This window comes from Triturus cristatus, chromosome 3_2, assembly GCF_964204655.1.
Source record: "Triturus cristatus chromosome 3_2, aTriCri1.1, whole genome shotgun sequence".
NCBI classification, from domain to species: domain Eukaryota; kingdom Metazoa; phylum Chordata; class Amphibia; order Caudata; family Salamandridae; genus Triturus; species Triturus cristatus.
Window position 1 is genome coordinate 1,159,397,555 of NC_140584.1, and position 26,964 is coordinate 1,159,424,518.

General features: G+C 44.8%; 1 protein-coding gene across 19 annotated transcripts in view; it reads right to left on the minus strand.

Moving 5' to 3' along the window:
- TNS1 (tensin 1) overlaps positions 1 to 26,964 on the minus strand; it is a 1,878,049-nt gene that overhangs the window by 339,819 nt on the left and 1,511,266 nt on the right. For all 19 annotated transcript variants that reach the window (XM_085649989.1, XM_085649997.1, XM_085649992.1 and 16 more), the window contains 3 exons: positions 25,588 to 25,710; positions 11,459 to 11,523; positions 7,731 to 7,814 (listed from right to left, as the gene is read on the minus strand). In XM_085649989.1, coding sequence (XP_085506115.1) covers positions 7,731 to 7,814; positions 11,459 to 11,523; positions 25,588 to 25,710 — 272 coding nt within the window. The remainder of the gene's footprint in view (positions 1 to 7,730; positions 7,815 to 11,458; positions 11,524 to 25,587; positions 25,711 to 26,964) is intronic.

Sequence of the window (26,964 nt, forward strand, 5' to 3'; positions counted from 1 at the left end):
TTTTTGTAAAAACAATTTAGGCAACTGAAAAGAGTGTAATAGTTCAGGTTTCACAGTAAACATGCATACATAAAAACGTGTGGCTAAGGGTAGTAATGGTATGATTAACAAACGCGTGCAAGTCTGCAAGAGACACACTTTTCACCTTTGCACACCCTGGGCTGCTCTTTCTGTTTTCTGTGAGAAACACTGATCTTGCACCCTAAGCTTTCATTTTTTCACTCCCATCTTGGGCATCTCCCTGTGACCGGACAGTACTAAGAACATTTCTCGGGAGCACTGGAGCTGCTGTGTGGGGTCACCAGACTGGAGGCTGCACAGTCATTGGCAGAAAGAAAAGTACAGAGGGGGCGTGGCTTCAGGGAGCGAAACAAAAATGTCACGATGCGAGAACTGCAAGCCTGGGTATAATATAGTAATGTCAACTCATATATAACCCTCCTGGCTGGCACTGGTACCGCAACGCTCAGTGTCCGGCACCCGATGGAAGTTTCATTCAGGCTGTATAACAATCTCCTTATTCCGACCCTCTTGTACTCACAGAACCGTGATGCTTCACTCAGTAGTGTACCCGTTTAAGAGAGGACTGTCATTTTGTCCATCACTGCAGGTCCAAACTTCCTACATATCTTCTTGACATCTCACAATGAGATCATCAGATATGGGATGATAGGACCAAGTCCAGGCCAGCAGATCTCCCCACCAACCCTCCAATCTGTGCTGACTCAGCATAATTAACTTTATACAAAATAACTCAGTATCGACAACCCAGGGCAGGAGCCAGCTGTGAGAAGTACGGTGATGCGAAGTGCCAAAAAGGAACCTGCAGAGGTGCTCAAAGCTGCCAGCACCTTAAAAACGATGAACTGGGTGCCTCTCTATCACACTTCTTCATTCATCACACTGCTAAGCGCTGCGTCCCAGTACATGATAACCGCACCTTGGCGGTCATTACATATGACATGGAAACACTTCCCACACAGGATCAAAAACAAATACAACCCCTTACCAACCACACACCCCACATGGTATGTATAGCACACTTTCCATCTTCAGCGCCCCATCTAGGGGCAGTATGAGCTATACAATACATCTGGTACATACAGATGTGTACCCTTAAACGGATACTGACTCACGTCCTTCCTACTTACGAGAGAATGGCTATGACATAAGATGATGGTTCTGAACCCCTGCAAAAGTACTTTATTTTTCAAATGTAACCTTGTTTGTGGAATAACAGGGGAACCCACCTTCTAAAGGGAGCTGTCTGAGAGAGATGCGGCACGTCCCATGCAGTGCGTCAGCCAATGAATCCTCCGGAGAGATAGGATGATCCTGGCTGCAGGAAGCTCTCTGCTTCCATCGCTCCAGTGGCCAAGCTACCATTACTGGGGTTCAGGAGTGTGTGGGGTCAACCGCACCCTAATTATCACTGTCTTTCATGACCAAACTGGGGACAGGAGAGCCATCATCCTCGCTTGCATTAATGCCAATGGAGCACTTTCTGCCCTTTGTGAGCTGTGGGAACCCCTGCCCTACATCACCTCTACAACATGGGGATACTGTCTGGAACTATACGGATGTCCCGCCTAGTCATGAATTTGCAGACACGCGGTTCACGTTGGAATACTCAGCTCTGCTTGAGGTCACATGTTGCACGGAAGGGATTCATTGAAGCCATCCATGACAGGATACGTGATTGAATGAAAGGGTTTTGTGTCCACTTTCCACCTGGCGCTTGGATTACATGCACCCACTTGCATTACAAATGGAAGGCATTAAAGTCGGTTAATGATACGTGGCTAGTGTGGGCCAAGTGGCACAAAGCGCGCCGTTGAGCATGCCCTGTTGCTTTAAACGCAGAGCTCCGAGGGCCAGGAGCTGCGGTGGCTGGATATCTGATGGGCAGAGCTGGGCTCTATTCACGGGGCCTTTATCTGCAGAGTGCAGGAAGCCCAGAGTCCCAGCACGCGCTATCAGTCCTGATCGCAGCAGGAGGAAGTTTCCAGAAACAATGCAGAAACCGGAAGCTGAGAGCGCTCAGCGGTGATTCCGTGGAGACCAGAATATCGCCTTTCGTGCAACATGAGGCAGCATGCATTAGCATGGCACAGAACCGCTATTCAGGGGTACAACACTGCGTGCTGTGTTTGTTGGTAACGCCCCCCAGAGGCCTAAGTACCCTTCAGTGCAAAGAAGACCCCCTCGCCTTGGATATCTCCCAGATGAAAGGTACAGCCAGCAAACCTGCAGCAATCAAAGGCCAGTCCTAGGGAACCTGAGCAACGATTGTCATTTCCTGTCGGCTGCTCCAAGTGTGGCCCACACACTGTGACGTCATAAAGATGGGACTCCACGTTGTAACTTTTAACCTGCGGAATCGAGCACACTTAGGGGTTATAATTACTGACTGTATTATCATATGGATGCTACTCTCATTGGTAGCAATGCAAGCGAGCGGCCTGACAATCCCCTACCTACGATACTGCAATACAAGTGAGTGCTCCATTGTAGCAATACAACCGCGTGCCGCTGATTGTGAGTGGCTGTCAGTCTTCCACCTAGAGTGCTGCAATATAAAGCGAACACTAAAGTGTCAGAAGTGTCTTCCAAATATAGTGCTGCAATATAAAGCGAACACTCCACTGCACCAATACAACCGCTTGTCGTTAATTGTTAGCGGCCTGTAAACCTTCCACCTACAGTGCTGCAACATAAAGCGAACACTCCACTGCACCAATACAACCACTTGTCGTTAATTGTTAGCGGCCTGTAAACCTTCCACCTACAGTGCTGCAACATAAAGCGAACACTCCACTGCACCAATACAACCACTTGTCGTTAATTGTTAGCAGCCTGTAAACCTTCCCCCTACAGTGCTGCAATATAAAGTGAACACCCCACTGTAGCAATACAACCACTTGTCGTTAATTGTTAGCGGCCTGTGAATCTTCCCCCTACAGTGCTGCAATATAAAGTGAACACTCCTTTATAGCAATACAACCGCTTGTCGCTGATTGTTAGTGGCCTGTCAATCTTCCACTTATCGTGCTGCACGAATACTCCATTGTAACAATACAACCGCTTGTCGTAAACTGTTAGTGGCCTGTCAATCTTCTACCTACAGTGCTGCAATATAAAGTGAACACTCCATTGTAGCAATACAACCGCTTGTCGTAAACTGTTAGTGGCCTGTAAACCTTCCACCTACAGTGCTGCAACATAAAGTGAACACTCCACTGCACCAATACAACCCCTTGTCGTTAATTGTTAGCGGCCTGTAAACCTTCCCCCTACAGTGCTGCAATACAAAGCGTACACTCCACTGCACCAATACAACCGCCTGTCGTTAATTGTTAGCGGCCTGTAAACCTTCCCCCTACAGTGCTGCAATACAAAGCGTACACTCCACTGCATCAATACGACCGCTTGTCGTTAATTGTTAGCGGCCTGTAAACCTTCCACCTACAGTGCTGCAACATAAAGCGAACACTCCACTGCACCAATACAACCACTTGTCATTAATTGTTAGCAGTCTGTAAACCTTCCACCTACAGTGCTGCAACATAAAGCGAACACTCCACTGCACCAATACAACCACTTGTCATTAATTGTTAGCAGCCTGTAAACCTTCCACCTACAGTGCTGCAACATAAAGCGAACACTCCACTGCACCAATACAACCACTTGTCATTAATTGTTAGCGGCCTGTAAACCTTCCCCCTACAGTGCTGCAATACAAAGCGTACACTCCACTGCACCAATACAACCGCTTGTCGTTAATTGTTAGCAGCCTGTAAACCTTCCCCCTACAGTGCTGCAATACAAAGCGTACACTCCACTGCACCAATACAACCGCTTGTCGTTAATTGTTAGCAGCCTGTAAACCTTCCCTCTACAGTGCTGCAATATAAAGCGAACACTCCACTGCACCAATACAACCACTTGTCGTTAATTGTTAGCGGCCTGTAAACCTTCCCCCTACAGTGCTGCAACATAAAGCGAACACTCCACTGCACCAATACAACCACTTGTCGTTAATTGTTAGCAGCCTGTAAACCTTCCCCCTACAGTGCTGCAATATAAAGTGAACACCCCACTGTAGCAATACAACCACTTGTCGTTAATTGTTAGCGGCCTGTGAATCTTCCCCCTACAGTGCTGCAATATAAAGTGAACACTCCTTTATAGCAATACAACCGCTTGTCGCTGATTGTTAGTGGCCTGTCAATCTTCCACTTATCGTGCTGCACGAATACTCCATTGTAACAATACAACCGCTTGTCGTAAACTGTTAGTGGCCTGTCAATCTTCTACCTACAGTGCTGCAATAAAAAGTGAACACTCCATTGTAGCAATACAACCGCTTGTCGTAAACTGTTAGTGGCCTGTCAATCTTCTACCTACAGTGCTGCAATATAAAGTGAACACTCCATTGTAGCAATACAAACGCTTGTCGTTGTTAGTGGCCTGTCAATCTTTCACTTATCCTGCTACAAAATAAAGGGAACACCCCACTGTAGCAATACAACCGCTTGTTGCTGTTAGCGGCCTGTCAATCTTCCACTTATCCTGCTACAATATAAAGTGAACACTTTACTGTAGCAATGTAAATGTTTGGTGCAAATTGTTAGTGGCCTTTCAATCTTCCACCAAAAATTCTGGAATAAAAAGTGAAGGCTCCATTGTAGCATACAGCCACTTGTCATTCATTGTTAGTTGCCTGTCAGTCTTTCACTTATTGTGCTGCAATAGAAAGTGAACACTCCATTAGAGCAATACAACCGTGTGTCGTTGATTGTTAGTGGCCTGTGAATCTTCCACCGATAGTGCTGCAATAAAGACCAAACACTCTATTGTAACAATTCAACTGTGTATCGTTGATTGTTAGTGGCCTGTCAATCTTCCACCGATAGTGCTGCGATAAAGACCAAACACTCCATTGAAGCAATTCAACCGTGTGTCATTGATTGTTAGTGGCCTGTCAATCTTCCACCGATAGTGCTGCGATAAAGACCAAACACTCTATTGTAGCAATTCAACCGTGTGTCGTTTATTGTTAGTGGCCTGTCAATCTTCCACCGATAGTGCTGCAATAAAGACCAAACACTCTATTGTAGCAATTCAACCGTGTGTCGTTGATTGTTAGTGGCCTGTCAATCTTCCACCGATAGTGCTGCAATAAAGACCAAACACTCTATTGTAGCAATTCAACCGTGTGTCGTTGATTGTTAGTGGCCTGTCAATCTTCCACCGATAGTGCTGTAATAAAGACCAAACACTCTATTGTAGCAATACAACCGCTTGTCGTTGATTGTTAGTGGCCTGTCAATCTTTCACTTATCGTGCTGTGCGAATAATCAATTGTAGCAATACAACCGCTTGTCGTTGTTAGTGGCCTTTTAACCTTCCCCGTATAGTGCTACAATATAAAGTGAACACTCCATTGTAGCAATACAACCGCTTGTCATTAATTGTTAGTGGCTGTCAATCTTCCCCCTACTGTGCTACAATATAAAGTGAACACTCCATTGTATTTCACTTTCTATTGGAGTGGATCACCTCATTCCTCGCCGGAAGAACCCAGAGAGTCCGCCTCCCCCCGTTCCGGTCAGCGGCCACTGAAGTCATCTGCGGCGTTCCACAAGGGTCATCGCTCAGCCCCACCCTCTTCAACGTCTACATGAGCCCCCTCGCAACCATCGCACGTCAACACAACCTCAAGATCATCACCTACGCCGACGACACCCAGCTGATCCTCTCCCTCACCAGCGACCCGGACGCCGCCAGAGCCAGCCTACACGAAGGGATGAAAGACGTCGCCGAATGGATGAAGAACAGCCGCCTGAAACTGAACTCAGACAAGACGGAGGTCCTCATCCTGGGATCATCACCCTCCGCCTGGGACGACTCCTGGTGGCCTCCCGCCCTGGGAGCCACCCCCAAGCCAACGGACCACGCACGCAACCTAGGCTTCATCCTGGACTCCTCCCTCTCGATGACCAGACAAGTCAACGCCGTCTCGTCTTCATGCTTCAACACCCTGCGCATGCTTCGAAAGATCTTCCGGTGGATCCCCACCGAGACCAGGAAGACGGTCACCCAGGCCCTCGTCACCAGTCGGCTGGACTACGGGAACGCCCTCTACGCCGGCACCGCCGCCAAACTCCAGAAGAAACTCCAACGGATCCAGAACGCCTCAGCACGACTCATCCTGGACATCCCCCGACACAGCCACATCTCCGGACACCTGAGAGACCTGCACTGGCTCCCCGTCAACAAAAGAATCACGTTCCGACTCCTCACCCACGCACACAAGGCCCTCCATGACCTGGGCCCCAAGTTCCTCAACAGCCGCCTGACCTTCCACAAGCCCACCCGCCAGCTCCGCTCCGCCAGCCTCACTCTCGCCACCGTCCCCTGCATCCGCAGAGCCACCGCCGGAGGAAGATCCTTCTCCTACCTGGCAGCCAAGACATGGAACTCCCTCCCCATCCACCTCCGGACAACGCAAGACCATCTCGCCTTCAGGAAGCAACTCAAGACCTGGCTGTTCGAGCAGTAGCGTGTCCCCCCCCCTCCCCAGCGCCTTGAGACCCTCCGGGTGAGCAGTGCGCTATACAAATGCCTATGATTGATTGATTGATTGTAGCAATACAACCGCTTGTCATTAATTGTTAGTGGCTGTCAATCTTCCCCCTACTGTGCTACAATATAAAGGGAATACTCCATTGTAGCGATACAACCGCTTGTCATTAATTGTTAGTGGCTGTCAATCTTCCCCCTATAATGCTACAATATAAAGTGAACATGGGTGATGATGGCCAAAGAGGTGACAGGCAGGTGGGTCTCTGCCATACAACCTACAAATAATGCAAATGCTGAATTCCCTAGCTCATGGCTGCAGGTGCACAGCACTGTTGCAATTACAGCCAGGACTTTGACAGTTCGGTTTTGTACACACTTGGGACCGCATGACAGTGAGTGGGGTGTGAATTTTCGATTTGCTGGATTATAATCCGATGGGGCAAATTCTGAGCTTGTAAACCAGTTTTGGGAATCAAGAGAGAAGGTGTGTACACCTTTAACTGGGACAATATTGTCGTAGGTTCCATGGAGAGATGTTTGTAACCTGCCTGACTCTTGCCTATGTCACCTAGAGCATCATTTAATGATAGTAGGTACAAGTTACTCATCTGTAGCATTAGTTCTTTGCAGCTCGTGCTCTGTATTCTGCGCGTGTTTGGAATGATCTCGCCATCTAGGGAATTGGTCTGGAATTGTTTGTGATTCCCGGTAAGAGTTTAAAATAAGAGCCTCGACCACGGCCACGTGACAATGTCAACACGAGCCTCACTACAGTAAAAGCATCAGCATCCATTGTTCCCAGCATGCACCAGTATGACACCTATGCAAATGCAAACACATCATTGGACAAAGCATCTATATATTCTGCAGGATGTAGAGTGACTTTTAGCATTACAGCTTCTTCCACACTTGACTCAGCCTCGCTTTCTTATTACACGCCAGCTGGCATCAACTGCGCCAAAAACATGCTTCCTATGTACATGCATGTGAATTGTCTAGAAAAAGTAAATCAGTAACCTGCCACTTTCTTATAAGATTGTAATGTTAGTTTCAAACAAAGAATTCACAGTCTCCAGACCTGAGTGCTCTAAGAGAGGGGCCTCAGGTGTTTGGGAGTCAGCTCAGCGGGGGCTACAACTCACCTCTTCTGCGAGGGTTGTCCAACCGGCAGCGCCTTGTCTTCATAGAACCGCTTCATGGCAAACCTGTCGAGAGCCTGGTCTGCGCTGCAAGAGAAAGGGACCGTCAGCTTGTGTCTCCCCATCTGACACCCCGCAAGTCCTCTGCGACTGTGGGCGGGGACAAAAGCAAGGTACTGAACAATAGGTTCTTTTGAGCAGGGGTGCGCGAAAGTGCTCTCACTTAATTACTTGTAATTTCAGGAAAATGACACAAAACTACGGGCGATGATGTGAAATGCATTTATGGCATGTAGCGCTCCGTTTTTGCATGAAACGCACCCTCATCCATTTTGAATGAGAGGACGCATGTCACAGTAAAAAAAATAGCGTCAAAACACGAGTAGTGTTACAACAGCCACGTGCTTTCAAGTCATTCGCATCGTTCCCGTGATAAATTCTTGCTGTGAACGCTGTGTAATTATACAACATAGCATGAGGGCGTAATTTCAGGTATTTAGCATAACAAAATTATGCCAATTCCTCTATTGTGGTTGACATTTCCTCTGGGCATAATCATGAGCTTGGGCCTATAATAAACTCACATAAAATGCATAGATCTAGTGGTTGAGTCCAGAAACACTTAGGTGACATCCCACAGGAGTGTTTAAATGATGCAGAAGTCACTTAAACTCGTCCTATGATCAACACGCAAAATAAATAAAATGTAAAAAAACCTGTTACTTTAAATTAAAAAAAGATTAGCCCCACAAAACAGAAGGACAGATGCCTACTTTGGGGCCACTATATATTTTTTCTCTTTCTGAGTTTTATATAGCGCAAACTTGACACAAAGGTATCACGGCGCTTTACATGAGCACCAGTTGCGCTACACAAGGACACATTCATTTTTGTTAGGCACGGGGAGATTAAGTGATTTGCCTAGAATCACAGGATGTTGAGCGTCGTTGCCAAGACTCGAACCGTGTTCCCCAGATTTGAGGTCGACCGCTCTAGTCGTTAAGCCACATCCTTTCTGTCCTGCACCTGCAGTTTAACAATGGGAAGTCTTACCAGGTCCAACCCCACATGTGCATTTATGGGGCAGCACAGGGCTTCAGTGCCATGTTAGACATTACTATTAGCACTCCAGAACACCAGCCTACCACCAGGCTTGGCCTGCTCCCCGAGATGTGCGGCCTTTCAGTCAGTTGAATGTGTGTGTGTGTGTGTGCGTGTGTGCGTGTGTGTGTGTGTGTGTGTGTTTAGAAGCACTGAAACAATCTTTCATTTGCCTCTACAAGTAGTCCCGGGTAAAATTTAAACTGTACTGGCAGAATTTGGGAAATTTCAGGAATTTCACATTACACTTTTTAAGCAAAATTACGAAACATATATCATTACATTAGGTCACATAATTGTGCTGCAGTTTGCAGTAAAATTATACTGCAGGAGCAGAAGTACAACATGGATAACCAGAATGTGAGCGGCTGTTCATGGCAAGTGTGTTTTTTATGCTTTTTTAAATCACAAAATATGGGTTTGCATACATTTTTGATGTGAGGAAGCATTTTGTGCTCAAAATATAGTCCGACATCATGGATTCGCATTTCAGATAATTATGCATAACTTCATACAATTTTCCAAAAATGTAACTTAAAAACATGGAAACAAATGAACGAACATTGCCACACATCTACATATCAGGCTAAAAGGTTTCTTGAACCTTCTGGGAAGTGACCCCCAACCCAACCGCTGGCGCGGTGCAAGTAGGCTGTAATACGTTTGTTTGTGATCCTAGACTTGGTAAACCAGGGCCTGATTCAGAAAGGGCCTCCACACTTGTGGCGGAGGCCCCACAGGCGTGGGGGAGTCTCTGCACTCTTGGCGGAGGCCCCACAGGCGTGGAGGAGTCTCCATACTCGCGGCGGAGTCTCCACAATGAGGATTCTCATTGTGGACATTCCCTGAGTATGGACACTCCCCGACAACTGCGTGGCCTCCGCCACGAGTGTGGAGACTCCCCGATGACTGCGTGGCCTCCGCCACAAGTGTGGAGACTCCCCGACGACTGCGTGGCCTCCGCCACGAGTGTGGAGACTCACCGACGACTGCGTGGCGGCCGCCACAAGTGTGGAGACTCCCCGACGACTGCGTGGCCACCGCCACGAGTGTGGAGTCTCTTTGTGAATCAGCCCTGCACTGTTCTTCATTGGATCCTCTGCCTTATGCTCAGCAGAAAAGACTCCGATGGCAGCTTCGGATGTCGTGCGCGGATGCTGATAGTGATGTATAGTCATGTCCCTGTCTTGGATACCAATTGAAACGCCTCACTGCTATGGATCAGGGTTCTCCAAAGTTGGTCTTTAAGATAACTACATGTATCTACATGGGGAGATGCTAAACATCTGGCATGGATCCGTTCCTCGAGGACCGACTTTGGAGAACCCTGCATGGATGCGGAGATACAATAGTAACACCATGGAAACCAAACACTCTTACATCAGTGGCTAACAACACTATGTTGAGAGTACTCCAGGTACCAAATGTATCTTATCACCACCATGGATCCTCGCATTGCAAGTTCACAACCAGAGATTCCAGCTTTGTCATCTCAACCACGTAAAGAGCAACATGACTGTGAGGGCCCTATGGATTGTGGGGCACTCGGTTTGGAATAATGGATACAATATTATTAATTGACCACCATGGATACCAATATGAACATCAACTTTAACTTATAAGGACTAGCGATGGGTCTAGGATGAAAGGAATGGCCTAGACATAAACCTGACCCCCTCATAGTGAGTGTGACACAATATCTTATGGGCAGTGGGGATGATGTCCTGACCACAGCATCAGTGACCACAGTGTATGGGCTTGTGGCTAGAAGCTGACCCCCCAGGTACAAACTAACTTGTTAGTAACTAATATATTAGATCCTTAGTTGACAGACTCATGGGGCCAAACCATAACAGAGCAGCAAAGGGCGCCTCTATGTTATGGTTGGACTGAATCTACACTGACTGACACATCCGCCCGCAGGCACCGGGGCCACTGGGCCTTGAAGGGAAAGCTAACACATGCATGGCCAGAGTTTCATCAATGGAGCCCACAGAGTAAGGGAGTACAAACAAAGAGCACAGACGTCACTGGCACACTCATCATAGTCTGTCTTCTATTTTAAAAGGCACCCCGTCTCAGTTGCTGGAGGGGGTGTGTTTACTTGTGGTTCCTGGTTCAAATCCTGGAAAAGGCTGGCTTGGCATTTCATACTTTCCAAAGTAGGCACAGTAGGCACAATGCCAAACAAGTCTGTGAGTTATGCAGACAAGCACTCGGGGGTGGGGGCCTGGGAGCCTGCCAAGAAGAGCTGAGGATGTGTTCCTCTGTGAAATCTTACAATTCTGAAAGGGGAGCAGTAAAGCCTTGTTTTGGGAAGGAGGGGACGGAGCTAGTTCCTTGTCAGATATGCCTGACCCGAACATGGCTTGCCCAGAGTTAGGCATGTGTTGACTGTGCCTGACTTGTGGATGGCTCTTTCAATGTCTCCCATTCTTTTAGAGGCCCGGATCTGGGAAGGAGTCAGTCACAATGACGGGCCCCTCTGCCTAATCTTTCCAGGAGCCCTGAGCAAACATCTTATTTTGCTAGCGACGGTTCCAAGAAGAGCCGGTCCCCCTGTCAGAGGTCCGGGATGTAAAGGGTGCTGTTCTCTGTGAAACAATGGACAACGTGCGCGTCAATCATACCTGGCGGAGATGTTACTGTAGTGCATGTAGGCTGCGATGACCACGCCCGTCCGACCACGGTTCCCCTGCAAGAACAAAAACAAAAGATGCGGTCAGACATTATTCTGAGGGCTGCAGGAAGTGTCAGTGAGTCATGGAGCACACTGCTTCCGGTGCAGCTGCTTTGATCGTCATTGAAATGAACAGGGTTTTAGTTTCAGGGCCTGGCACGGAATACATCCCTCTTTGGTCCTGACAACCAAACAATGAAGGTAGCAGCAAAACACGGAACGCATGCCAGGCGGAGAGGAATGCGCCTTCTCTTCAGTTCTAGGCGCCTGTGTACACTCTGTCAGGAGGGCATTCGAAACGAAATAGATGTGCATTGGCATGGTCGCACTGGACTATGAGGCAATCTGGCAGGGCCCGACAGTAGGGGCTGATAGTCAGTGTGGGGTGGGGTGTTTTGCTGCTAGTGGCCTGTTTTGTGGCCTAGTGGGCTGGGTTTTTACCAGTGATTGGCCAGAATACCATAAAAGCATGCAGCGTTGCATAGCTGCAAAACACCTATGCAGCTTAACTTTATAATATCAAAACTGCCCTACTTGCAGGGCTCGAGTCGGGGTACCACGCGGGTGGACTGCATCCCCCCACTTATTTTACTTGGTGTTTACCGGATGGACGCCACCCCCCCTGCCCAAAAGCTGGACTTTCAATTATGGCGTTACTTGCCCGCACGGCCGCCCCGTCGATCTCCCTTTACCCAGTGACTCGAGAGATCCGTGCGATTGGAATTTTATCTGCATTATTACTATTATAATATTATACATAACGCAAAGCAAGGAAAGTTGCAAAACCTGGACTGGCTGACATCGCCCACATGACAGTGGAAAACTTGAGAGCTCGATAACTGGAGCAAATGGAGCCATACATTCACTCCTTGGCCTCTCTGGGGCGAGATCGGAGCTCATTCAGAACGCTGCTCACGCGCTGGCTTCTCTGATGCAATCGCATGTAATGGGTGAGCGAGGGGAGGCAATGAGTCTGATGGTGCAAGCCACCTTTCGTGACATCACTTCCTGTTGAGACGTCACTTCCGGTGACACCACCTAACTTGGAGCGTCCCCCCACTTATTTTTTTAGGACTTGTGCCCTGCCTACTTGCAAATGTGGGGCACTATTTACACATTGTTTGCTAATGGGGGCCGCTTTCACTTTTTTTTCCTAAGCAATTTTATATAGCACAAACGTGACCTAAAGTTATCAGGTATCAGAGCACTTTACATGAGCACCAGTTGCTTATACCAGGACACATTCATTTTTTTTGGTAGGCACGTGGCGATTAAGTGGTTTTCCTAGAATCACAGGATGTTGAGCGTCATTGCCGAAACTCAAACACGGTTACTCAGATTTGGGATCGACCACCCTAGCTGTTAGGCCACATCCTTGGGTCTAGGCCCTATTTTCTGTTGCAGCCCGACCCTGAGTTTTAGTGACATAAATGAAACTTTGTTGTTGGCAGTTTAATGGACTTGTCTAAATGAATTACTTTTCAAGATATACAATAAACAGATTACTTTTTAGGTCTCGCCTAGCGTTGCTGCGCACATGCGTAGCTCGTTCGGCGAGATTTATTGCTAATGAGGAGTTTCAGTAGAGGGCTTGAAGCCCCGCCCCTCCTTTCCATTGGCCAGCGTCACTGTTTATACTAAACGGTGGCCTGCCATTGGAAATGAGGGTTTTTGGTTGCCGCCCTTTGGCTTGCGATCTAGACTGGGTCGCCTGCTTCACGGCTGTCGTGAAGCACTTTCTTATCTTTATGGGGTCATGTGTTTAAACACATAAAGACAAGAGATCACCATGCTCCGGCTGCAGCGCGGTCCTTTTTCACTTTTGGGACCGTGCTTTTATCATCTTTTTCAGCTAACAACATGAGTGATGTACTGTGCTTGGAAGATGCAGGCGTCTAACCGCTGTATAACTTCAAACATATGTCAAGTCATTTTATGTGCATTTGAACGCGTTTACATCTTTAATAACAGCATGCGTGATGTACAATGCTTGGAAGATGCAGGCGTCTAACTGCTATATAACTTCAAACATACTTCGAGTCATTTTATGTGCATTTGATGGCGTTTACATGTTTAATAACAGCATGCGTGATGTACAGTGCTTGGAAGATGCAGGCGTCTAACCGCTATATAACTTCAAAGATATTTCAAGTAATTTTATGTGCATTTGAACACGTTTACATCTTTATTAACAGCATGCATGATGCACAGTGCTTGGAAGATGCAGGCGTCTAACCGCTATATAACTTCAAACATATTTCGAGTCATTTTATGTGCATTTGAACGCGTTTACATCTTTAATAACAGCATGCGTGATGTACAGTGCTTGGAAGATGCAGGCGTCTAACTGCTATATAACTTCAAACATATTTCGAGTCATTTTATGTGCATTTGAACCATTAGTAAAGCGTCCATGAGTTGCACCAAAGATTGGCACCTCTATTTAAGGCGGAAGCTGCCGAACATTTAGGCAAAAGTTAACATCCCTCATTTTTTTTAACTTTATCCTAAAACATTTATTGTTCCTTCTGATGCAAGTCACTGGGCAAACGCAACATCCTCTTTCTGCTGCTAGGTCTCCCTGGGTGCCCACATACTGGCCTGTGCGGAGATGCTCTTTGTTTCCCCCCTGCCTCTTTCGCCTATTCATTGCCTCCCCTTCCCCTCCACATTTGCCTTCTTCCATTTCCCTCCCCCACCCACCGCCCAAGAAGACTTGGTAAACAAAAGGTGCCATTTTCACAGCAATTAGGCCTAAATGCAATTATTAGGCAGGAGGTCGTGGGTCACAGGGGATAGGGGGGGTGAGAAGGGAGTAAGGAAGGCGTGGACGAGGTGATGGGGGAGGAGACGGGAAACCTCTTATCGCCTGTAAATAAGCTCATAACGCGAGGCGTTCTCTTCTGTTAGTGTGTACACTTTATTTACAGTAGCAGTAATCTAAGCGCTTTCAATGGCATTTTTTGACTATGATAAAACATATGGGACTTTTTAAAACTGATTATAATGCGCGCTACCAAAGGGCTTATTCTGTGTGTGATCATAGGGCAGGCAGAGGCCACAACAAATGTTGTTGTGATGGGTTTTTGTCTAGTAATGCTTTATGGAATTATGAATTTTGAGGACAGTGCAATATGTGAACAAGTGGCTGTTTTTTTTATGAGGCCAGTGATTGTATGGGGGTTTATTACATTTATATAAAAAGAAGGGGATCGGTTTTGATCGTTTTTTAAACCATGGCCAAGTTTTTCCCTAGCATGGGCGCTAACGAGGTTAGCATGGACCAACGCAGGTCGTACTTTTTCCTGTTTTATTTGGGAAAGATGTGATTCATAATGTTGGGCTGGTCTAGCCCCGTCCTTCTTGTCGGATGGTCAGAGAAGGCAACAGCCTCCACCCTCCCCTAATCACGTGCACTATTTCCTCCTCGTTATAAAAAAACAAGCATTTGCTATACAATAGGTCTCGCATTTACGCAAGTTTGAGCTATTGACATTGCAAATAACAATGCCTTTTATTTTTGTTTTTGTTTTAAAAACATAAATAAAAGGCATTGTAATTTACACTGCCAATAGCTTAAACTCGCATAAATGCGAGACCTATTGCATTGCAAATGCTTGTTTTAGCTTGTTTCCAGTTCACCATTTTGAGAAATAAGATATCATTCCAAACAGAACCACTAGAGGGCAGGACTATACAAAGTAAGCGACCCTAGAGAGCTCCAGGCAGAGAAACAGTGGTTACACTATTGTATAGGTATTTCTGACATCAACGTCCAAAGGTGACCTGGGGATACATTGACTCAAGATAAACCTTGCAGCAATTTACAGTTCAACTCAACATCCTTCTAGATTTGCTGTTAGTAAGAAATTAATGTGTGGTTCATCATTGATTAAATCCATCCCTTTCAACTGTAATTCAATTTTTGCCATGACGCAATACATTGTTAATTGGTGCATACCAACCAGTCAGCTATTATAATTTATACGTGCACATTCAGTGAAATAACAAACGTGGAATAAATATAAAGAAACACTTTTCAATGATAAAACGTTTCTCTACTTTTGGATCCTTCCAAAAATCAATCCTACCATTTTTAAGACAATCTTATGATTTTGGAAATTTTGTCAAGCCTGAAATATAGATAATACAGGCATATTTATATATTTTTTTGCAAATTCAATCACTCTTGGTGTGTGTTTTTTGTGTTTTTAAAAAAGCGCTCATAACAAATCGTCTTCTCAGCTTAGAGCATTCTTGAGGGTGTGATGGTCGGGTTACTCGAACCCAATGTGGGGATATTCCGTACACCATATTATGAGTATAATTGGCTATAATGCACTTGTAATACTGAGGCTGGGATATCAGTTACTTTTGTATGAGTGCATATCATAGTGTTGTATTGATGAGTGACTGTATGTATGAGTGATTCTATGGGTGAATGAGTGGATGTGTGTGTAGACCTAGAAATCAGTGAGTGCCTATGTAGTAACTGGTATTGATGTGTCGATGGTTTCGAAAATGGTAGTCTGTATTTTACAGTGAGTATATCAAAGGTTATATTAGAGTGTGAGAAGGTGCAACAGATTTTCACGTGGATGATGTTATCAGTGATGTCATCAGTGATGTCATTTGAGATGTCATCAGTGATGTCACTGACCATGTGATGAATGATGTAATATGTGACGTCATCAGCAGTGCATTGCGGGGGCGCGAGTTATAGTTAGCTGAACTAACTATAACGGGGAAATTTCTATGGTTTTGTACAAGTGAAATGTCCAACTAACTATAAGGTCTTTGAAACCTATCTTTTTTCAGTGAATTTCTAAGGTTTTTTAAATGCTAATTTCCAACTGTAACGTGCCTCAAACCTATGTTTTTTTCTGTGAATTTCAATGGTTTTTTAAATGCTAAATTCTAACTATAACGGGCCTGAAACCTATGGGTTTTTCAGTGAATTACAATGGTTTTTTAAATGCTAATTTCTAACTATGCCTACAAAGTTAGGCATGTGAAGAAAGAGGAAGAAAAGTGCAGAAAGAAGCAAGACAAATGCAGAATGAGGCAAAAGAAGTCCAGAAAAACGAAGAAAACTGCAGGAAGAAGCAAGAGATGTGCAGAAAGAACCAACAGAGGAGCAGAATGTCCTCCTGTGCCCCCAACTCTTTAGTGACGGGTACTGGTGGTAACTGACTCTGACTAACCAGGACCAGAACCAGTGCTATGATAAAAGACACTTAGAATACAGTAAAAACTCCTACATACACTAAGGAATACTATGTGTTGGGGTACCCCTGTAATTAGCATGACCTCCTCTGTATTTGCCTTGGGTTAGAGCCTGGGTCATTGATTGAGTACATGGGTAGTGACTGGATGATTAGAGTGCTGCAAGGACAGTGCATGGTGATTTTATAACTGCTTGGGTTTTGGCGGAGTGATTGGAGAAGTACATGATGCAGGATGCCTGATTTGAGGAGTGCATGGGTAGTGACAGAGGGATTTCTGGAGTGCATGGGTACAACCTGGATTATTGTAGGAGTGAATCACTACTGTGTAGGTGGTTAGAGGTCTGCATGGGTAGTGCTCAGAGGATTGTAGCAGTGCATGTGTTAGTGCCTGGGGCATTGCATAAGTACATGGGTACTGAATGGATGATTAGAGTACTGCAAGGACAGAGCATGGTGAATTTATAAGTGCCTGGGTTTTGGCGGAGTAATTGGATAAGTACATGGTGCTCGCTGGGTGATTGGAGGAGTGCATGGGTAGTGACAGGGCGATGGCTGGACTGCATGGGTACTGCTCAGGGTATTGTAGCAGTGCATGAGTTAGTGCATGAGTCACTGCATAAGTGCATGGGTAGTGATTGGATGATTAGAGTGCTGCAAGCAGAGTGCATGGTGAATTTATAAGTGTTTGGGTTTTGGTGGTGTGATTGCATAAGTACACACATGTCATATCAGGCCCCGCCCCCTCCCTTCACCACTGTGCAAATGCGCCCCCTGTCAGGTTTTAATTTGGGAGATTAATTCCCCTTGAATCCTGAGGGTCCCTGGGGGCCCACTAGCCCACCAGGTACCTCCAGTAAGCGCCACAGAGCTGCGTTGCAGAGAGGTGGTCCAGGCAACGCCCCTTTTTACACCTCTCTACAACGCAACTCTGTGGTGCTTACTGGACGTAACTGGTGAGCTATTTGGCCCCCAGGGACCCTCAGGATACAAGGGGACTTAATCCCCGACTTAAAACAAGCCACAGGGCGCGTTTGCACACTTGTCACATCAGGCCACGCCCCTTCCCTGCACCACTGTGCAAACGCACCCCCTGGTGCGTTGTAAATTGGGGGATTAAGTCCCCTTGAGTCCTAAGGGGCCCTTGGGGACAACTAGACCAACAGCTACCTCCAGTAAGCGCCACAGAGCTGTGTTGCAGAGAGGTGTACAAAGGGCCGTGGCCTCTCAACACCTCTCTGCAGCAGCTCCCTGGCGCATACTGGAGGTTCCTGGTGGGCTAGTTCGCCCCCAGGGACCTTCAGGATTGAGGGTACTTAATCCCCCAATTTACAATGTGCCAGGGGGTGGGTTTGCACACTTGCTATGTCAGGCTCGCCCCCTTCCTGCACCACTGTGCAAACGCGCCGAAATTACAAATAAATAAATCTTTTTTTGGCCCTGGGGGTCCTTCTGGGACCGACTGAGAAGGCCTTGGGAGTCAGGGTGTTTCTACCCTGCCCCTTCTCTTGTTTTATACCTTTGTTTCTCGATTTTCTGGTTACTCGCTTCTACCGAGCCACAAGATGGCTGCAAACACTTCCTGGTTTGGAGTGTTGACAGCCAATCACAGTGAAGCTCGTGCACAGGACTTAGTCTCCGCCCAGATATCGAAACTTTTATTTTTCTAATTTCTCAGCAACTACTTAAAAGATTTACACCATTTAAAAAAAGGTCGCTTTCTGATCCAAGCACTACCTTTTTGCAAAATATGGGGTAATTCCGTTCAGTAGTTTCAGCTGTACAGCTGTAGCCTTGCACAAAGTTTCCTATGGGAAATCGATTTTTTTACTCTTATTTTTTGAATTTCTCAAACACTACTGAACGGATTTACACTATTTAAAAAAAAGGTCGCTTTCTGAACCAAGCTCTACCTTTCTGCCAAATTTGGGGTAATTCCGTTCAGCAGTTCGGGCTGTAGCTTGTCGCAAACTTTCCTATGGAAATTAACACGGGGAAAACATGTTATGGGACCCCCCTTTTTTCTCAGCCCCCGCTTGATGAATCACCCCCAAACTTTCAGGAGCTACCCTAAAAAGTGCAACTTTTTGGAAAATTTCATAAAGATTCGTTAAACGACACCAAAGTTATAAGCAAATCAAAAAATGTTTTTCCTGTGGAAACTAGGTTGTAACTATAACTACCTACTGGCGACCGCCAGTAGGTAACATAGATAGGTATATATATATAGAGAGAGAGAGCGAGGGGGGGGCGGGAATAGAGCCACACAGACACAATGAGAAAATGAGACAGACACTTACTGGGCAGAAGTTGGCGATCTATTTGGAGGTCTGAGGTGAAGACACTATAAAGATCTGGAGAGGGACGTATCATATATGGAGAGGAGAGGGGATTATGTTATGAGTATCTGGGTCATGTGAACCTGCGTGTTAGGGTCCTGATTTCATCCTTATGATCGGACTATTAGCATAGATTGACACGAAGCTGTCAGTGGGAAAGGTGGACCCACACCTTCTTCTAAGGAAGAGTTATGATGAACTACCCAATAACACATAGCCGGGTTAAACTGAACCTCTACACAAGCACAAGGAGCCCCAATGAATCATCGACTGAAGAAATAGATCTGTGACTCAAGGTCTGATTCTGGCATGGTCTGGCCTCAAAGAGTTCCAACCAGAGAAAGAGAAACAGAGACATGCATGAGGAGGCCACTGCGGTTTCCCAATGACGTCACTAGTTCTCACATGAGACCGCGCTAGAAATGCCAAGCCATGGGCAAACAGGAGGGAACAAAGGGCCAAGGAGACATGGTAGACTGTGCCAGCAGTGCCCGAGATCCCGTTAAGGGCTCACAAAAGGAAACTATACTCCCCTGGCAAGGGGCCTACTCCAGAGTGCCAGGCGGACACTGTGCGCTTCAGCTTCTGTGAGTCTGAGCAGGCACAGAATATATTAACTCAGACATAGGCACATCAGTAAGAAACATCACAGCTGGTAGAGCACAGCCATGGTCCTGGCTGCCCATCTTCATACGTATGGGCATTGGTTACTACTAGGGGTGTGTCCGTAATGTTCTGAATTGGGGGAATTTTGAACACTCTGGTGCCGATTCCGATCCGGGTCGGGTAGCACTCCGACCGAGTCGGATCCGGAGTGTTTTCTGACCGAGTCGGACGCCTACAGTCCGACCGAGCGAGTACGATGCGCACGTATGCTGTCGGACTCGGTTCGGTCGGACTCCCATAGAAGTCAATGGGAGCCAGGTGTACGACGCGTACATGCGCTCCCATTGACTGAATAGGTATGTCTCGAACAAGTGCGCCCCCTACAGTGGGTACGCATCAGTGCCATCCGTGCCGTACATGCCTGTGTGGGGGAGAGCCATGGGTCTCCCCCTGTGTGCGAGTCGTATGGCTGCGGGTGTCGGGGAGGTCCGACGCGGACCCCCCAAAGTCCGACTCCGGGAGCTCTTGTGAGCTGGACGCTCCGACTGGGTCGAGCTGTCCGATTCGAGCATCGTACTCGTTTGGTCGATAATTGTCTCCATTGCGCGCGTCGGATTGCGTGCGACCGAGTCGGACGGATCGGGTTGGAGCCGGGAACGAGTCGGTCGGGGAATTCGCACATCTTCACATCGTACTTCGTCGTCCGGACCCGTGTACGGATCGGTAGGAAAAGAAGCATCGGAATCGGATCAGATACGGCCGAACCCGATTCGGTGCCCTTCCGACCGAGATCGGAATCGGCCCCTCTATGTTACACTTTAATGCAGAGCTAAATTGCAGCGCTAACTACATAATTTCCGCCTGTTGACAGAATTCCACGGAATCACACAGAGTTTTTCTGTAACGCCACAGAATTCTGCTGAGTGAAACTCCGCAAGCTCCGCCCACCCCTCGTTGCTACATGTGGTTTGGTGGCTAAAAGGTACACTTGGGAGTGTGGCTACTAGAAACATTAACCCGGCTTTCCCAATAAACAAAGTGAGTAGTTATTGTTGAATCCCTATTTAACATGAACCAATATTTCTTTATCTGTGAAAAGTCACTTGGAGAGAGTTCAACCCCATCACTAAGTCTTATTAAAAAATGGACATTTGATCATCATTTGATAACTATAGAACTGAGTTAGCGACAATCAAAAATCAATACGGTACAACTGAATGAGTATTTTATACATTTTGTATTAATCTTGTTATGACCAAAGTCAAAATTTGAAGATTTTCTTAATCAAATAGAAGAGATTACTTTAATAATGCATGCAACTAGAGAGTGGTTGAAGTGAAAAGATAATCATGAAAATAATAAGAAAAGAGAAGGTTTTAAGTTATGAAGAGGTCACACTATATACCATTGGCTGTTGCTGTCAGAATGCATAGTGATGTTATACTGAAATAAAGGACTGGCATGTAATATTAATATTTTATTGCAAACTTAATTAAAATTTCAAAGATAAAATACTGAAATGCAGCTACAATCTTGAAATCCTACTGGAAAATATCAATGGAATATAATTCAAAAGATGAACTAACCCTATCTTAATAGAAAAAAACAATTAGATTTAGGCCAAGCAGCATAAATGCCAAATTGATATATATGTTTATTTTCAGATTATTACAACAAATATTCCAGCTAATTTCCACATTCCTATTCTGGCAAGATTTTGGCTGTCCTGAGAATTTTTTTTGAAATGTAAACACAGTCCACATTTTCTACTCTGTTAATGTTAAGCATAAGCCTGTGCATGTACACAAGTATAATTTGATTATATGAATGTATTTAGATATGTGTAGTTCTGTGTACACAGATATATACTACATATGATTTAAAAATATATAGATATTCTTAAAGGTCTGCTTAACAAATGAACTACTTGTTGTTAAAATATATTTATATGTATATTATGTTATGCTTAATATGTATATAAGTCATTAAATAGTTTACATGTAAGTTATTTGATTATATGCTTATGGGTCTCTGTTTTATTATTTTATCTATCACATTTTGTAAATATGATTATAACAATTATACCTATAAGTACTTCACTATTCGAATATTGGTGAAAATAAAAAATATTTTAAAAAAATATAAAAATCTATAGATACCAAATCAGATAAAAAATAGTAATATATAAATAAATCAGCTTTATGTACAGCAACACTTGAAAGTCTGAGTTTCTAACTATTTATCCATGCATAAAACAACTTTATATCTATGTTTTTTATTTTCCGTACACATATATATATTTCTATGTAGTTATGTATCAATATATGTATTACTTTACTGTTACTATAAAAAAATCCATCAACCTTTTTCAATTCACTAATCTAGCTCATCATATCTCTTTCAATATATCCTCTACCGTCACTCTCTGGCTCATCCCAAACCTCATTGCACTACTATGATCTCCCTAATAACCCTTTCTAGACTCTTCCCTCCTCTATCCCTCCTTTGACTTATCCCAAACCGCATTTAACCACTGCAATCTGGCAAATAAAAGTTTCTAGACTCTGCGCACCTCTATCCCTCCTTTGAATCATCCCAAACCTCATTTTACTACTAAGATCTCCATAATAACCCTTTCTAGACTCTTCCCTCCTCAATCCCTCCTTTGACTCAATCCCAAACCTCATTTTACTACTACACTCTCATAAATAACACTTTCTAGATTCTTCCCTCCCCTATCCCTCCTTTGACTCATCCCAAACCTCATTTACTACTATGATCTCCCAAATAATTACTTTCTAGACTCTTCCCTCCTCTATCCCTCCTTCGTCCTATTCAATTCAATTAACAGACTCACATGTCCACCGCTCAAATTAACAACTTTTATTTCCCTATACTAATCCACCACTATTCCTCTTTGGGTTCCGGAGTAGTGTGCTACTCACCCAATTGTAATTGATTTTTATATAGGGCTAATCACCAGCGGGTCTCAAAGTGCTTTCAGAGGAATAGCCATTGGTCGTGGGCAGATGCATGCCCCATAGTGTGGTGAGTTTAGACAGTGTCCAGTACTTCCCTAAACAGGAGCGTTTTGAGTTGTTTCCTGAATGGGAGAAGAGCCGGTTCTTTACGCAGGTGGTCGGGCAGCTGGTTCCAGAGTTGTGGGAGCAGTACGGAAAAGGCTCTACCCCCTTTAGATGTAGTGTTGCATCTAGGGGTGGCCAGGTAGCAGGCCTCAGAGGACCCAGTGTGCGTCCTGGAACATAGTTCTTCAAGCGTTCCTTAATATAGGCTGGTACTTTGCCATAGATTGCTTTATGGGCAATGCAGAGGCCTTTAAATTTTACTCTCTGCTTGATGGGAAGCCAGTGGAGTTTACACAGCAGGGGAGAGGCATGGGCCCGTCTGGGCAGGCTAAAGATCAACCTAGCTGCATCATTAAGTACTACTTGAAGTTTATTGATGAGCTTTTGAGAAAGGCCAATATACAACGCATTTCCGTAGTCCACAATTGTGGCTGACACAATCGTTTGTAGGGAGGCAGTTGAGAGGCGGGGGACACGTTTCCGTAACTGTCTTAAAAGCCCTATGCAGGTGCCTACCACAGTAGTGACTTGGCTAGCCATGGAGAGCTCTTGGTCCAGTTTAATGCCTAGGCTTTTCACGACGAAGGCTGGAGTGGGGGTGGCACCCAGCTCCTGGGGCCAGAAATGATCGCTCCACGGGTTACTTTTTGCAGGGATGACGAGGACTTCAGTTTTCTCAGGGTTAATTTTTAATGAGTTTGCAGTCATCCAGCTTACAGTGAATCTAAGAATATTTTGTGCCGCTTCCTGGGCATGGGTGGAGTTATCAATCCGGAAAATGAGCTGGGTGTCATCTGCATAGTTGAAGACACGGCACTCCACATGGGCCAGTCAGACACAAAAGTGCTTCAACACCTCAGCTGCGATAGTAAGCACAATATAAATACAACAACAATTACTGTAAAGTTCTGCAGTGTACACAATATTACACAATAGACACAAATATACCATTTGTATGCAGCTATTTTTTTTTTTTATTCATTCTGTCTCTCACCACAGCAACCCCGAGAATGAGCAGTGCAGCATTGAGCTTTGAGTCATGGCTACTTTATATTTACACCTGGCACTGTATTTTTTCTTTGCTTGGTACACGAAGGAAGGTGGTTTTATATTGCCTGGTTGTCTATGTATATAAAGAATTTAACTCAAAAAACCCAAATGTTAAATGAAGTTATAGTTCAGATTTGTAATTATTATTATAATTTTTTTTACTTTGTTGGGAAAAAAAACAAAGGTTAAAGGGGCATTATGGCTTGGTGAAAATGTCAGTTAAAAGAACATTTGAAACAAACAAAACCATTACAATTCCCCAGTTATAGTTATCTCTAGAAACTATAACTTGTGGCTTAATGTAACTATAACTTGCACCCCCGCCATGCACAGTGTTGTCCTCAATGATGTCATTTCAAATGCTGCAGTGATGTTATCAATGATGTCATAGGACATGTCATGAGTGATGCGATATGGAATGTAATTAGCAGTGAATAGCGAGGGCGAAAGATGTGGTTATTTTTCGGCTGTGACAGTGAAATGAGTGCCTCCTGCCGCTCATTTATAAATTTCTTCATTTTTTATTTTTTTTTGGGTGCTTTGGTATTTTACATTTTGCATTGGGGCCACATAGGGAGAGACCTTTTTGCTTCCCCGAACCATGGGGAACGAATAATAATACACACATTACAGCACAGATTTACTTGACCTAATACGTAGTTACTGTGAGATGTGAAATGAAAAACAAGAAATAGGCAATGAGGGGAAGGATGTGCTTCCAAAGGAGAGGGGTGAGGACGGTAACAAGAGCCCTATTGGAGAGGGTGCCAACGGATCCAGTTTGGTCAGCTCCTTTGAAGGTGTCTGTGGTAAAGGATGATGCAGGGTAGCAAGTAGTTTAGGTGAAACAGGATCAGGTTTATTCATAAGGTAGGAGTCTCAGGTTACAGGTAAAGTAGGTATGGGTATGGCAGAAGTCCCACTGGGAACAACATCATTGCTGCTCAGCCCACGCATTCAAGTGACACTCTCTCAAGCCATGCACACACCAGCATTCTAATTACATCACAGTCACTCTGGCTGAGCAGCAGGGTACATGACACTAAGGGAGAATGCATGGCAAAGAGGAGGATACCACATAGTGTCATATAGGAAATCTACTACTCCTGCCTTTGTTCATGAGTAAAAGCCATCTGTTGGTTTGTGAAAGGGAACTCCTGTAAGGAAGAAGTGTTGGATATCTCTTTGTGGAAGGAATGTCTGCCTGGGAAGGGCCGACCACCTTTAGTGGAATAAAATGCGATGGGTGCAGTAGGCATATATCATATTATTAAGAACAATGAATGTGTGATGGGTCAGATACTACTGTAGTGGAATAACAAGCCAGTGCAACAGCGGTCATACGTTTGTGTGGTAGATGGTACATGCATGTGAAGGTACACATAGCTAATTGCTGAGAGCAATACCTTGTTGGGATGGACACACAGCTTTCAGAAGGTGACAACTTCTGCCTAAGAAGGGTCACGTCCATTTTTAAGGACGATTGTGCATCTGTGAATAAGGACACTTAATTACGTGGAAGAGCCTGCCCACCCTGGAAAGGGGCATTAATCTTCTGGCAGAAAATGACAGTCCACAATGTTAAAATAACTTATTGTGCATGGCATTGACTATCAGAAGAAATGTCACTTGCCTTGCTGTGGAGAAGAATGATTGTCTATGAACAGTCACATGCCTTGTTTGGGCAGATGTTGGCTCTGAAAAGATAAAAGATTTAAGATGGGCTCGCCCCTTGTTGTGGTGGGCACTGCCCGTCCAAGTGTAGTCACGTACCTTGTTGTGGAGGACAACCACATTGTGTGGATCTGCATTCAGCCAGGTGTCCATGGCTTTGCAGATACTGCAGACCTTCTCCAAGGCCGGGGCATGGAGGTCGGGCCACCCAAAGTCCAACACCTACAGCACCAGCAGAAACGGATATAAGCATGAGACACAATACAATGCGGCGAACTAGACAAACCAAAGATCGAGTGATGTTCTTATGGTGCTAACAAGATCTTATGGACGGAGACTCCCTGATTTTCAGTGCATCATTCTGCCCAGATAATGAGACTTATGAGCACAAATTTGACCCAAATCCCACAGCAATGTGAAATATTTTTAACTTTTTTTATATAAAATCACTTCAAACTTCTCACAGATATAAAGAAATTGAGAGTGAGATCTACATCCTGGAACAAATACATGATAAACATTTGGTACAAATCAAAGCCAATTGTAAACAACTGGATCAATGACGGTATTGTTCCAAATCAAAACATAAACGCTTCATCTGGGATTACACGACTGGGGTTAAATACAAAACTCAGACTCAACTTAAATACGATTGTCTTCCAAATAAATAATCTGTAGAATATTCTATTGTACTCTTAAGTAAATTATGAAAGTCTTAGCACCTCTAAACTATACAAAGCAGGATGCCAAAATTGCAAATGTAGATGGTCACAAAATTCCCTAGAGATAAGGACATTTGTAAAAGTGTTTCCAGGGAATACCTGCCACATAATGTGGTAAAATTCACAATATACATTCATAGTCAATGACACATGATATCTCTCTCTATATCCATCCCTCTACCACTATGTCTATGTGTATAGACGTTAGATAATGAAATGATTATTTTAAGATAAAATAGAAATTGGGTGCCCTTCCCCTCAGTGTTCAGAACCCTCTGTCTTAGTTGATAAGTAATTCTTGACTCAGAAGGGATTGTTCAGAATTCTTTATTACTATTTAAATTGAATTTGATTTGATCATTTATCTGACATGTATATTTTATCATGTAAACAAGCTTCTGTACTTGAATGCGCTTGGACACATCCATTAACATCTCAAAATTTCATTCAGGAACACTCTTCAGTGAATGATGCATAACTGATCGGAGAGTTAATCTCAAAGGGAGTGATCTACTGTCAGTGTTTGCAAATGTTAATTAAACAGAACCATAATGGCAGGAGAAAGCAGGTATAATCTACAACATGCGTAGTTAACACCCAGTTCCGGTTGTAATTTACAAGGGAAATTTGTCAATTACGGTTAACTCACAATGTATAACTAGCGCAGCAGTCTTGAGAACTATCAGTCATACAAGAAATGAAATGCTCATGGCTAGGCGATATTTAAATTACTTTGACGTACTTCATGTAATTT